At 32.5% G+C, this 13974-nt stretch overlaps 1 protein-coding gene across 1 annotated transcript in view; it reads right to left on the bottom strand.

The window, feature by feature from the left end:
* Positions 1 to 13401, bottom strand: part of LOC134855056 (uncharacterized) — a 33806-nt gene extending 20405 nt beyond the window's left edge. The window contains exon 1 of the mRNA XM_063871434.1: positions 13294 to 13401. Coding sequence (XP_063727504.1) covers positions 13294 to 13401 — 108 coding nt within the window. The remainder of the gene's footprint in view (positions 1 to 13293) is intronic.
* Positions 13402 to 13974: the final 573 nt, after the last annotated feature.

The raw sequence follows: 13974 nt of genomic DNA on the forward strand, positions 1-13974 counted from the left end.
ATCGCGTTCATGTGGTGCAAGAAGGTGAAAGGTTAGTGAAAATAACTGAAATTTGTCTTTGAAATTTTCGTAAGCTTGAATATCATTTAGTGCTTCAGAAATGATGTGATCATATTTTCTATCAAAAATATTGAGTGTGAATACATATGATGTTTTGATGAAGAATTTTTCTGTTAGTTGTGGGTTAGCGAAGCAATCTTCATCTAAAAATTGGTCTTGATTAGTTCGGATGGTATTATGATCGTAATATTCTATTGTAAATTCGTTAGCTCGGGGTGCAGTGAATGTTTTTAGTAATTTTTTATATGCTACATAAATAAATTGTCTAGGTGTTAGTGTTGCGGTGATTCTATATAACATATTTTTGTTCTTTTTTTCTATGTCGTCATGAGTAGTAGATAGTGGTAGGCAAAGGGGGTTAGTAAAATGATAATAAGCTGTCCAATGAAGTGTGGGCATTAAAACATGTTCATCTACGAAACTTCGTGTGTCATTAGTGTCGTTTGGTGTATTTAATGTATATTGTGGAAATGAGGGTAAGGTGATTGCTAGAAAACCTTCGTGTTGGTGTGTTGTGGGTGATTAATATAATCGCAGGCTGTTCCTGGTTTGGTCGGGAATGGATGATTCGGGAATTTTCTTTTAAAAGTGCGATAAGCTCGATTAGTGCTACTAGGTGTTTCGGTGGATGTGGATGATTGTGCTAATGATGCAGTGTAAGCTGAGGAGGGTGTAGGAGTAGATGGGTTTGAGGATTCTATTGTGGATGAAAGTTGATGTATTGTGAGGGTGTTAGGGTGTATTAACTGTTGTTGTAGGGTAATAAAATTATCGAGTTCCTGGGAAATTTGGGGGGTATCTGGAGAATTATTATATGATCGGTCTGAATGAAGTGGGGAATAGGTTGGGGTCACTTGCGAAGCATAAGAAGGAGTGGAAACGGATGGGAGTGAATTATTTGTCGGGAGTGGTTGAAAAGGGGGTTTTGAAAAAACTGAGGAGTTGGTCTGAAATTTATTTGATGGAGATGGTTCGGAATCTGCAAATTCGTCAGGGGTTTCTATATTAGGGTTATTGAGTTGTGAGATAGAGTATAAAACTGAAAAATCTGAGTTAGTATCCGAATTCGTGCTTGATGATATATTAATAATTGGAAAATCGGGTGGTGGGAAAGCAAAAAGTGGGATTATTGGGATTGGAGCTTGAAGGTTGGCTGGGTGGGAATTTGAGCGGTGTAGGGATCCAAATTGTCGGCTCATCGTGGGCTAAAAAAATGATTATTTTGAGACTAAAAGTGGTGGTATGGGGTTGTTCTATAATTTGTTCGTATGTATTATAATCTTGTGAATGATGTGTCATTATGTGTTGGATGGGACTTTGTGTTGTATTTGGTCTAAAATTTGGATTATGTGTGATTGCTAGGTTTCGAAAATTACGGGAACTAATGATAATGGATGGTTTTGTGGTAGGGGTGGCAACTGTGGTGCGGTTGGTGTTACTTCTATATTATTATGTTCTTCGTCATAAGTGTTCTGTCTTGTCGCTATTTTTGTGTTATATTCTTTTATTTGTGCGTCTAGAAGTATTTTGTTTATTGATGATGAAAAAATTCCAAAAAATCCTGCAAACAGTATGCGTGCTACACTTGCTTGTCTATTTACTTGTGTGTGTATAGCGCATGTGTTATAGATTCCTTTTAAGAGTGAGAAAAGAAATCCTATAAAGTTAAACATTGCGTATAGGAAAGTTAATTTTTCTAAGATGTAATAGGGCCATCCTAGAAAATCTAGAATTTCGTTTTTAAGGGTGACAAAACTTAAAAAAAATATTTATAGGTGAAATATCTTGTTGTCTGTATTTTTCACCTTGTGTGTATAAATATCTGCAAATCCTGCGGTTTCGGCAAGTTTTTTTAAATTTTGATCAATTGGATGTCTTTGTTTAGTGTCCATTTGTGTTAATAATTCTTGGAATTAATGTGTTCTAATGTGGTGTTGGATATCTGATTTAGAATATTTTCCAATTGATTGTAAATCAATATTTGGGTTACGAGCAATAGCTCTGATGCTTTCGGGTGAAAAATTTTTTTTTGAGTGATTGCATTAACGTAGGGTATGGAGTAAGGAGATAGTATTTATCTTCATCAGGATTCAATTGTACTACATTGGGGCTATTTTTGATCCACATGGGACTGCGGTATCCCAAAAATATGTTCGTCTTGAAAGTGTGTCAACAAAATGCACTTTATTTTTATAGAATATAGGGATTCTTTTATAACAACGTTTATCTTCAAAAACATAGGGTGGTGATACTTTTTTGGTACAAGTAAAAAACCATAAAATATTTCCTTCGTAGTCAAGAAAATTTCATCTGTTTTCTGACAATAAGTATCCTGCGTAGGGTATTTTTAATACTGCTAGTGCGAGTGATTGTAGGATTTGTGTCCGTTCTAATTCGCATAATTGGTGAAGTGTTTCTAACTCGGAGAGTGACATTTCTTAAAAAAATTTCGGCTAATTGTGCAGTCTAACTTCATATCTAAGTGAATATCATAGTGGATATTACCAAAATAGGTGTTATTCATTAGTGATAGTTCTTGCAAACGTGTGCTTCTACTGTCATGTGGCTTTAGTTTTCCACCAGGTTGACCTGTGCTTTTTTGAAAGTTAACTGGTATGTATGCTGTTCCTTCGTTTAGAGGGTGACCTGTGGCATAAGGGTCAAATTTAATTTTTCCAGTGGTCTTGTCGAAACTTTTTTTGTATTCAACTAGTATTTCAGAATATTGTGTTTTGTAAAGTGGGTTTCTGTATTTGCATGCAATTTCTGTTTCTTGATAAATTTGGAAACGTGGTAATTTATTTTCTATAATATGGATATTTCTAAAATCAGTACTTTGTTTACTTGAAATGTTGTACATGTATCTTTGGGAAACCAAACAATTGTTGCTTGTGTCCGAGTTGTAGGGTCACAATAACCTTGATCATTTTTGCAGGGTAATCTAATTCCTTGTTAGATCATTGTGTTGTCTGATAAATCTCGTGTGAGTTGTACTTTTTCGAGTTGTATTTTCCAATCGAAAAACATTATTTCTTGATATCCTTTATTTTTTGGGTCTGCTTTGCAGTTTGAGGGGTTATTTATTCCAATGTGTGGTATCCAGTGTTTATCATGTATGTCATAAGTTAATCTTCCGTGTGCGCCGTTGTATGGGTATTTTTCATCTAGTTTTATATGTCCTTGATATCTTTCAAGTTCTGCTTGATGTACAGAATCGGCAAAGACTTGAAATGTACTATTTTTCTGTCCGTGTTTTTATTTCTTTTGATGTTTAGTCTGAGTAGTTCGTTTTTACAATCATCGGGATTTAGATGTAGGAGTCGTTCTATATTACTTTGGTAGAATAATTCGTGATCAAGTCGGTTTTTATTTCCGTTTGAAACTTGTGAACAATGTACTTTCTTTTCGGAAAATGTTGCTGTAAATTTATATCCTGCGACTGTTGTTGCTCGGGCTTTTGAATACAGTGTCGCTATTACATTTGTAGTTTCTATAGCTTGTGGTTCTGTTTCGCATTGTGATACTTGATTTATAGCATATTTGTGTAGTGTTTTTTGTTCGTTTTCTTCACAATCGTAATGTGTTACTAATAAATCCTGGGGTCCTGTGCGAGGAGAAGGATTTGTGATCTGATCGGAAAAAATTAGAAAAAATATGTCTTGAAATATGAATGTTTTTAGAATATACATGTGTATGATAATCCTGAGTATGGGTTATAAAATGTGATGTAACCAATTGTGTTTTTGGTATATCTGTCGTACTTATATATCACTTCAGTTGTTATAAATGGTGGTGGTAGCGATTGAGCTGTAATATTGGGTGGGTTTAATGGGTAAGTATGTTGAACAATATTGTTTAATTTAATCGTGATTTCGAATTTTAATTGGAGACTATTTTGTTGGAGTATTTGGATGTTATGTTCACGAATGTCTTCGTGGATATCTTGTCTATAATGTAGTCTATTGAGTGCCCAACTGTAGAGTCGATTACTTTCTTGATGTTGTCCAAATAATGGTGGGGGTGCTGTGAATGTATTCCAATCTAATCTTAAAGGGATATTTGTTGATGATTGTTCTCGATATCTAGCGTCGAGGTTATTTGGAAAATTTAAAGGAAAAGGTGTCGGTGAAATTTGGCTTAATGATGGTGTTGATGGTAGCGATAATGTTTCTGGTAGTGATGATGATGTTGTTGTAACCGTAGAAATATCTATTGGGTCGTTTACTAAGTTTGGTTCACCTTGTGTAAATGAGTGCGTTGTTCAATATGGTAGTCGTGCTGTGAGATTGGGGGGCTTAAAGGGATTTTCACGTATTTGTTCAGATGTCGGTATTGAACCTAAACAATCCGAGGGTATACTTGAGGTGCTACGTTGTGAAAGGAGTGGGGGAGTTTCTGGTAATGTACTTTTTGGGTTTTCTGGGGTAATTGGTGTTGGTGATTGGGGTATGTCAAATTGAACTCGGGGGGTTTGAAAATTTCTATTTCGTCGTGGATGTTTTATTTGTCTATTTATTTCAACTGTATTTTGGTTTTGACTAATGTTTCTTATTCTACTTAATTCTTGTGGTAATGTTGGGTACAAGTTATATGTTGGTTCACTTAGGGGTGCCTGTCGCTGAACTGGTTCTAATGGTTCGGATAAGCGAGCGTGTCGTTCTTCAAAACTGTATGGGTTATCTTGAAAAGAAATTCGTGTGGATGTTTGGGGGTTTTGGGTAGTTGTAGGTATTGTCGGATTTTCTTGGGAGGATGTCGGTGAAGACTGATTCTGTGGTTGTTGGTTAGCAATTTTTGAAAATATTTTGATTGATTTTTTTTATTGGAAAAATTTATGTTTATTGTAGTATTCTTCAATGAAAAGAATTAAAAGGATTGTTGCTAAAGCGATTGTGATTATTGCCTTTTTTATGCATTTGTACATTGTCAATATTAGGGATGATAAAAATGTTATAGAAATTACAAATAGTAAAGAAATACAAATAGGGTTATGATATTATGGTGGTATTTATTTTAGTTGTCAAGTTTGCTTATTTTTGACCTGGAGGTTGTAAAGTTATGGTTATAGATGTGCCTGGAGTTTAATATCTTTTGTCTAATAGGTTGGTGTTATAGTTATAGAAGGTGACGGATTGAATGAATCCTATTGGCTGAATCTGAACTAGAATTGTTGCGTGTTTTGTCAGCATGTTATTTTGAAAAATGAAAGTTCAATGTGATCCAGAGGTGAAAGGGTTATTAATTTTAAAATTAAATTTGTTTTTGAAATTCAACTTTCTTTTATATTTTAGATTGTGGGATGAATGTTTTGTAGTTTTTACGTGGTTGATTTCTAAGTCGTGATGATTCTCTATGTTCTGATTTCTCTACTTGTTCTTGTGGTAGAAATTTTTCTATCAATTTCCTATTTTTTCTTTCTTTTTGAGGTATTTTTTGATCTGGTGTTTTTGTATTTTTTATTGTAGTTGGTTTTGTATTTTGTTTTTCATGATGAATGTTGTGTTGTTCATCTATTTCTTTTTCGGTATGTGGATGATTTTGAATAACTTTTAAATCTGTGAAAGAATAGAATTGAGTTAATTCGCGTAGTGCGTACTCTTTTGGGTAGTAGGGCAATAGATTGTTTCGATGTTGAACAATTTCTTTTTGATTTGAATCGGTGAGTTTATACGTTACGTCAGTAGGTTTGGCAATTATTTGGTATGGTTCATTTCGAAGGGGTTGTAATTTTTTAGAAATTCCTTTTTGTGGACTAAAGTTAGGTATTAAGACAAATGTTCCAATTTTTAAGTCTGTGGCTGGTGTAAAACGTGAATTAATTTGGTCGTTAATATTTTGCCTTTGTAACAATTTTTTTTGAACGTTGTGAATTAAGTTTGCTGTAAACATAATTGGTTGCGTGGCTTTTGATTAAAAACCATTTCATATGGTGACATTCCTAGAGTTGTCGTGATTTGTGAATTATATGCTAAGGGAAATAGTTTTACATCTACTGACCATTCGGTGTATCTTGTATCATTTCCATTGATGATACATCTGAGATATTCTTGTAGTGAACGGTTCATACCTTCGACTAAGCCGTTTGTCCAAGGTGCATGAGATGTACGTGGTTTGTGTTTGATGTTATATAAATGACATAGTGTGATGATTTCATTATTTATGAATTCTGTACCGTTGTCTGTAACTAAAATTTCGGGTAGTCCGAACTTGGCTATCCAGTGTTCATAAAGTGTTGTGTATGCGTAATAAGCGTTACAATGTGGTACTGGGTTAAGTGCTACATAATGTGTAAATGCGTCAACAATTACAATAATGTAGGAGTTTCCTTCGGATGATGGTGAAATTGGTCCTTTTGTATCAAATGAAATACGGTGGTTAAAGTACAAACTTTGTCCTTTAAAATCTTGTTTTTGTGCTATTTGTTTTTGATTTGGATAAGGTTTATTTAGTTGACATACTATACAATCATTGCATAATACTTTTATCCAAATTGGTGCATTTGGGAAATTTTGTGTAAAGTTTGAGTATTTTTTCTCTGATCCGGAGTGTCCTTTAGTATTTTGTGTATGTGAGATGTTAAAAGCTATTAATATCATACTTAAAAGAAGACGGGGAACTTTAGAATCATTTAATTGATATTATAAAAGATCTGTATTTTCATTAATTGCTGTGTTATTAAATTTTCGGAAATATCGGAGGAGTGTTTTATTTCCTAAAATTGTGGTATCTGCTTTTACGGGCTTGGTTTTGTATTTGGGCCATGATTTTAATTGTCTTATTACTGGATCGAGGTTTTGGTATTGTTTTAAGAGTTCAATTGTAATTTTATCTGTTGGAGGGAGAAAAATATTTTCAATTTCCAGTTTTGATAGCGGAATTGTGTCAAGTGGCTCATGGAGGTTAAAAACTTGATTTTTTGTGTATTTTGAATCATTTGTTTGTGGTCCTGATAAATTTGCTTTATCAGTTAGATTTTCTTTATCAATTAATGGAAAAAAGTCTTTTTTATGCGGGTGGTGTTTTCTTCTTTTTTGTTGAAAGTTATTTTTTTCCATTGTGAGTATGGAATTGGTTTAAAAGTTGAGGTGCCTAGTAAGTCAACTTCGTAGTGATTATTCTGGCAATCTAAGTAGAGTGGGAAATGTTGTAGGTTATTTATCTGTGATTGATCAATATCACTTTTTACCGCGTATTTGCATTCTAATCGGGGTGATGTTTCATCTTTTGCGCAATAAAATTTAATATTTTGTGGTATTTCAACTGTAGTTTTTCGTGTGAGTAGTTCAGGTGGCGTATTTCTACTTAATGTATCTGGTAATGCAAGGTTTTTTCCTGCTGTCCAAACTATATGTAAGTTTGGAAATTTCATTGGAATTAGTTGAAATCTATAAACTCCATGATTTGGATTTGACTTTTGTGTAAAGAGAAAAATGATTCGTTTATGATCTGTAAACAGAACTGTTGGATGTTTTGATCCAACTATCAGAAATTCATATTCTGTAAGTGTATAAATTATAGCTGTACATTCTCTCATTAGAGTTGAGAGTCGTAGCTCTGCTTGAGTGAATAATCGGGAATTTGCTGATATAAGGTTCATTTTATTCGTACTACTGTAGGATTGTAGTAATGCTGCGCCGATGCCAAATTTTGAAGCATCGCACATTGCATATAATGGTTGATTTGGATCTGGAATTGTGTTTGAAGTTTGTTCGGTTAAAAGTTTTTTTTAATTTCTTCAAATCGTTTTTGATGTTCAGTGGTCCATTCAAAGTTATTTTGTTGTCTGAGGATATTATAGAAGGTCTTAAGTATAATTGCATTTTATAAACGTATTTGCTTAAGAAATTTAACATTTCAAAGAATTCTTGGATTTTCTTTTTGTTTGTTGGTGGCTGAAATTTTTGAATAGCATCAATGCGTGATTTTATTGGGGTGATACTGTTTCGTTCAATATTATGTCCTAAAAATTTAACTCGTGTTAGAAAGAAGTGTGATTTATCGGGAGCGGCCTTCAGATTTTCGTTCTGAATTATTTTATGATAGTGTTCTAAAACTGTAAACATTTCTTCTTTAGTTTGTGATTGCATAAAAACATCGTCTAAATAGGTGATTGCGTTTTTCTTGAGTACTAGTGGTCCTAAAATTTACTCATAAAAGCTGAAAAAGCTGCTGGTCTTATGGATATTCCATAAAATAAGCGATTAAATTCATATTGTTGATTTCCAATAACTAATTGTGTTAAACGTCGTGATTGTTCATCTTGTGGCATTTGATTGTATGCACTATTCATATCTGCGGTTGTAAAGTATTTTCCATTTATCTTTGTTAAGATAACTTGCATTGGTTCAATAGGCCAATTGCATTTTGATTCATCAATTAGTGAATTGCGATATCTAGCGTCTAAAACTATTTTTAGTGATTCGCCTTTTGCTAGAATGATAACAGGGTTGATAAAAGTGCTACCTTTTGGTTGTTCTTCCTTATTTACTGGTGAAATAATTTTGTATTGTTCTAAGATGTCAAATAATCTATTTACTTTGTCGTGTAAGTGAATTGGTAATTTACTGGCTCTTTGTTTTTTGAAAACTCCGTCGGGTTTTAACGGGAGATGTAGTGATGAACTGATTTTTCCAACGTCAAATTTTGATGTTGCCTAGACTGTTGAATATTTTAACAGTTGCTTTGCTAATTTATCAAATTCGATTAGTGTAATTTGTGAATGTTCAAAATTAAACATTGTTAAAACTTTTTGTTGTTCTTTTGTGTAATTTGTTATATTGAATGTTGGCTTAAAATATGGTGTTTTTGTGAAGTAATCTGTGTTTCTCTTTTCATTACTTATTATGTTATTTATGGATAATTCTTCGTCAAGAATTGTGGATTGGCAAATATCTAATAATTGGAGTATATTATTAACGCGGTAGGCTACTTCATGTATGGGTGAGATTGTAGCGTTTGTTTCACAATATCCTAAAAGTCCTAAGGGTAATATTACTTGATATGGTGTATTGTTATACACGTGTAACGAAATGATGTCGGAATTCGTGTTTTTCAAACATTTAATAGATGAGATCGTGATTTTGAAAAATTTGTGAATAGGTTTAAATTCAAAGTCTGACATAAAAAGTTGTTGTTTATTTTGACTTTTATCATACTGGTGAATTTGTTTTATTGAAAAATTATATATATTTCCTGATAATGGTTTCAGTTGTTTCCGTTGTTGATTAAAAATTGGATAAAATTTTGAGAAGAATGGTGGTTGTTTGTTTAATCTTTGAAAAAATGTTAGAGCTGTATTTTTTGTTTTTGTGTACTTATCTTTGATTAGTATTTTAGTATTTAAGATGTTGATTTCTGGTATATATTCAGATATAAATGGTATGCCAATGATATTGTGCTGAATATCAGTAATATGAAATGTTTGTTTGAACGGTCTGTTTAAATTTTGTTTTGCTCTATTGTTCTCGTGGGGAGGAGGAATAATTGAATTTTTCCATAATTTACTAACGTTGATCCTTGTGCTGTTGTTAGTTTACTGGAGGTTTCAAGAGGCGTTAATTTTGGATGTAATGTTTTGATTTCATTCCATGTGGAAATATTAATTATATTTGATTCTGCTCCTGAATCAATTAAAAAATCAATTTCAAGATCTGGTGGTTGAAATTCTTTGTTTCTTGGGCTTTCCAATAGAAATAGTGTTGTCCAAATTTTTTCTCTGGGTTGTTTTTTCTGTCTATTTTGATAAATATGATTTGTGTTTGAGCATTGTATTTCACTTTTTTTATCGGGTTTAATTACCGTGTTTATTTCGTTTACTTCTTGTGTAGTTTGTGTAGTATCGGTGGGTCCAATATAGTAATTGTGAAGGAGTTCCAATTGATTTTCATATATATGTGATGGAAAAAGTTGTTCATATATGACAAGTTCATAGTCGTTTTCGACTGTTGTCATATTTACTGAGATAGTGTTTTCTGTATCACTCTCTGTATCTGATGATTCACAATGTATATGATTTAGTTGTAGTTCGTTACTTCCTGTGTCATCAATACCTGGGGGGTTTGATGTTATTTCTTCATTTGTCTGTACTTGATTAATGTGTCTTTGTTGTTTTGGTGTACTACTTCTGTATCGATGTTTAAAATTATGATAATGGTTATTATTCCTGTGTGGTGACTGCGAATAATTTCTATATCGATTATTGTAACTTGAATTTCGATTCTGTGAATTGTTTCGTGATCTGTTTTGATAATTATCATTTGATCTGTGATAGTTTGATCTATTATATGAATTATTTCTTGATCGATTGTTCGGGTAATTCTGATTTCGATTGTTCGAATAACTTCTATGTCTATTATGTGAATAATTTCTAATTCTGTTGTATGATGAGTTTCGTGATTGATTATTGGATTAGTGTCTATTCCTTAGGTTTGATTGGGAACTGGATCCAGAAACAAATTGTGTTGTATTGGAATTTGATCTTGAATAGTTATTTTGGTTATTTTGACTATTTGATCGGTTATAATGATTTTGTGGAGAATTTCGTGTATTTCTTCGTTCTAGTGATCTTCCTCTATAATTTGAGTTATATGGTGATTGATTCCTTGTGTAATTGGTATTGTTCGGAAGTGGTTTTCCTGAACTGTTGTTACTAAATATATTTTTGTTCGGTAGGCTTTGATCTTTTTTCATGTATTGATAGAACGATTTATTTGGTTTTTTATGCTTTTGAGGTTTATTCTGATTGTCTTGTTGTTTTTGTCTACATTCGGAGATACTGTGTCCGTATCGTCGGCAATAATTACACCATTTTTTGAAGGATTGTTTGCCTTTAAAATTTGGATGTTTTTCATAGATATTCAGTATTTCAGTGATTTTTTCAATTAAGTCTGTATCTGATTCCTGTATGTTATTTAAATGTGTAGTGTTTGTTTCAATTCGATTAACATATTGTAGTTCTAGATTTTCTGTTTCTTCGAGTTTCATTGTGATCTCCGCTTGTTCTCGTTTATCTACTAGTTTTCGAAAATCTAAATCTGGTTCTCGAATTGAAGAAGGATGAGATGCTCTCTTTTTTATTGCTATTTTCCTTAATTGAGGTGCTAAGGTCATCATTAAAATTTCTGTCATTTTTGTGTTTTTATAGTCATGTGTTTTAAGTGAATATGCTTTTCGAACTATTGTTTCGATACGTACTGCTAATTGTTTGATAGTTTCATTTGGTAATCTGCGAATTTCATTACATAAAACTCTTTGGTGTTGTTTGTTTCTTTCAGAGTCAAACATTTTTGCAAATTCTTGTGTGAATCTTTTCCAATCTGATTTTATTTCTATAGGTAATACTGAAAACCATTTTTGAGCTGCGCCATCTAGAGTTGTTTGTATTAGTGCTGTGCGTCTATGTATCCAATTTTGAAGTAGTGGCGTATTAATTGCTTCAGGTCCTATATTTAAAATTAAATTTGCTGTTACTGCATTTAAATAATCTTCTACAGAATATTCAGGATCTGTTCCTGTGAATACCATCAGTGGTTTATTGGATGTTATTGCTGATCCACCCATGAGGTATGGATTCATTGTCATCTGTAGTGATTCTGCGGCATTTGGCATTTGCGAAAAATTTGAAAGTTGATTTTTTGATATTTCGTGTTGCTGAAGGTAATATGGAAGCGGCATTTCATTTTGCATTTGAGTTGGTTGATAGGAATGCATTGACTTTGGGTTTTGTGGTTGTATTGGTTGAAAGGATTGTGTGTTAAATGGGTTCTGTATATGCATTTGTTGTGGATTTTGTGCATCTGCTGGGTTTTGTGGGTAAATTTTTATATTTCGAGATGGTTGAGGTTGTTGTGGTCTTTGTGTGCGATAGTGTTTAGTGAATGGTGCAAAAATATCTGGTTGGTGATAGTCGTCTTCATCAGATGATAAATAGTTTGTATTATATGGTGTATATTTCTTATTTTTATTTTGTTGAAAGAATGGGTAATTTTCACTATAATCCTGTGTAGGTTGTAGATTATCTGGAAAATTTACTGAATTGGTCGATGTTTTCGGGGGATTCCAATAATTGGAACATACGTGATTTAAATTTTGTGAATTTTTTCGGGGAGGTTGGTTTGTTCTTAGTTTGTGAGCATAATTATAATTGTGTTCTGCAAAGGTGTTTCTTGTGGATGGTTTTCGTGTTTTTGACGGTATTGTCATTGGTCTATACGTTTGATAATCCATATGTGAATATTTTAGAGCAACCGAAAGTTTAACGGTTGATTGTAAGGTTACTTGTGCCAATGAAGTATTTGTATTTCTTGGTGTTGTCAAATTTGGGTGTTCTGGTGAAATATTTTGTTGTGTAGTTGTTGTTGTTTGTACGACTTCTTCATTTATGAAGTGTGATGGTGTTTGAATATCTTGTTGTGTAAGATTTTTATTTCCATTAAGATTTTCATTATGTATAACGGTCGAATTTAAACTGTTATTTCGCGTATCAGGTAAAAATGTATTATAGTTTAATGGTGTTGCATTAATGGTTAATGGTATTACTTTTACATAATCTCTGTGATAAGATATTGTACTTATTGCTTGACTTGAGATAGATTGTGGGATATTAATAAATGTAGGATGAGACCATTCAGGGTCCCAAACGTAGTCTGATTGTTCTGAAAGGGCAGTGTCGTCATTTGTATTTTGAGGTCTGAAATTTTTTCTTGCTTGTGAAATTAAATCTAAATTGTGGGTGAAATAATCTATTTTGAACCATGCTAAAATCTTTTGTAAATCATGTTTAGTGTGTTGTGAAACATCATCTTTAGTGAAATTTTCTTTAAATATTTGTAGAAATGTTGAAAATAGTGCGATTTCATTTCGTACTTTTGTATGTTTGGATGTTTCAGTTGGTGAGATACTTTGAAATTCTGTTTTTTCTAATATAGATATATAAGTATATATTATTGCAAAATTGTCGTTAGTGAATATGGAGTTTGCTCTTTGTGAATTATGATATTGTATGCTTTTGATATATTCTAGGAATACTTTTGAAAACTCTAATTCAATATCGTCTGTTTGAATTACATATTTGCGATGGGCTGTATTGAGTGTGCTGAATTCTATGGTATAGATTCCATTATGTTGTGTTAGATTACATATGTCTTTCAAATAATGTTCAATAATTTGTCTTTTGATTTTTACATTTGGGAATTTTGCTTTGCATGGACTGATTCCAGGTTCAAACAAATTTACGAGTAAGTTCTTGCAAAAATCATGTTGACCTCCATCATCGGGTGAATCTATAAGAAAGGGGTAAACTGCTTCGTCATCTGGACTATCGTCACTTTGAGTGTGGATCATTTTTGCGTTTGATGACTGTTAATATATAACTATCGATGTGTCTAATTGGTTGATTCCAATTATACAAGTGAACTGGTTTGTGTTTGTATTGCTTTTTTATTCTTCTTTTTCCTCTTTTTGATGAACTTGAAGTTGTTTCTGAGTCGGAAAATTCTAATTGATTGTGGATGGGAAAATTTTTATCAATTGATTCTTTTAATTTGTAGAGTTCATCTAAACTGTTGGCTTCTGATTCAGAAAATGCGTTTCTATTTTTTGAAAATCTTTTTCGTGTGATTTGTCTTTGTTTGCTTATAATTTTTCTTTTTATTGTTTGTCGTTTTGTTCTAATGTATCCAACTGTTTGTGTATGAGGTGTGATTACAACATCGTATTTTTTGTTATCTATTTCACAGTTGTGTAAAACGATTGTTTGTTTCTTTCTTAAATTTTTGAAAGACGTAAGGTTTAGGATGAGGGATGCAAGAAGTTGTTATTTATTTCTATTTCCTTAGACTGTTAGTCCTTACGATTTTTTGGTTAGCTTAACCTGGGTCTTTTTGTTCAGGGTTGGAGAGAAAAGTATATCGATTC

This window comes from Symsagittifera roscoffensis, chromosome 10 (assembly GCF_963678635.1).
Source record: "Symsagittifera roscoffensis chromosome 10, txSymRosc1.1, whole genome shotgun sequence".
In the NCBI taxonomy this organism is placed as follows: domain Eukaryota; kingdom Metazoa; phylum Xenacoelomorpha; order Acoela; family Convolutidae; genus Symsagittifera; species Symsagittifera roscoffensis.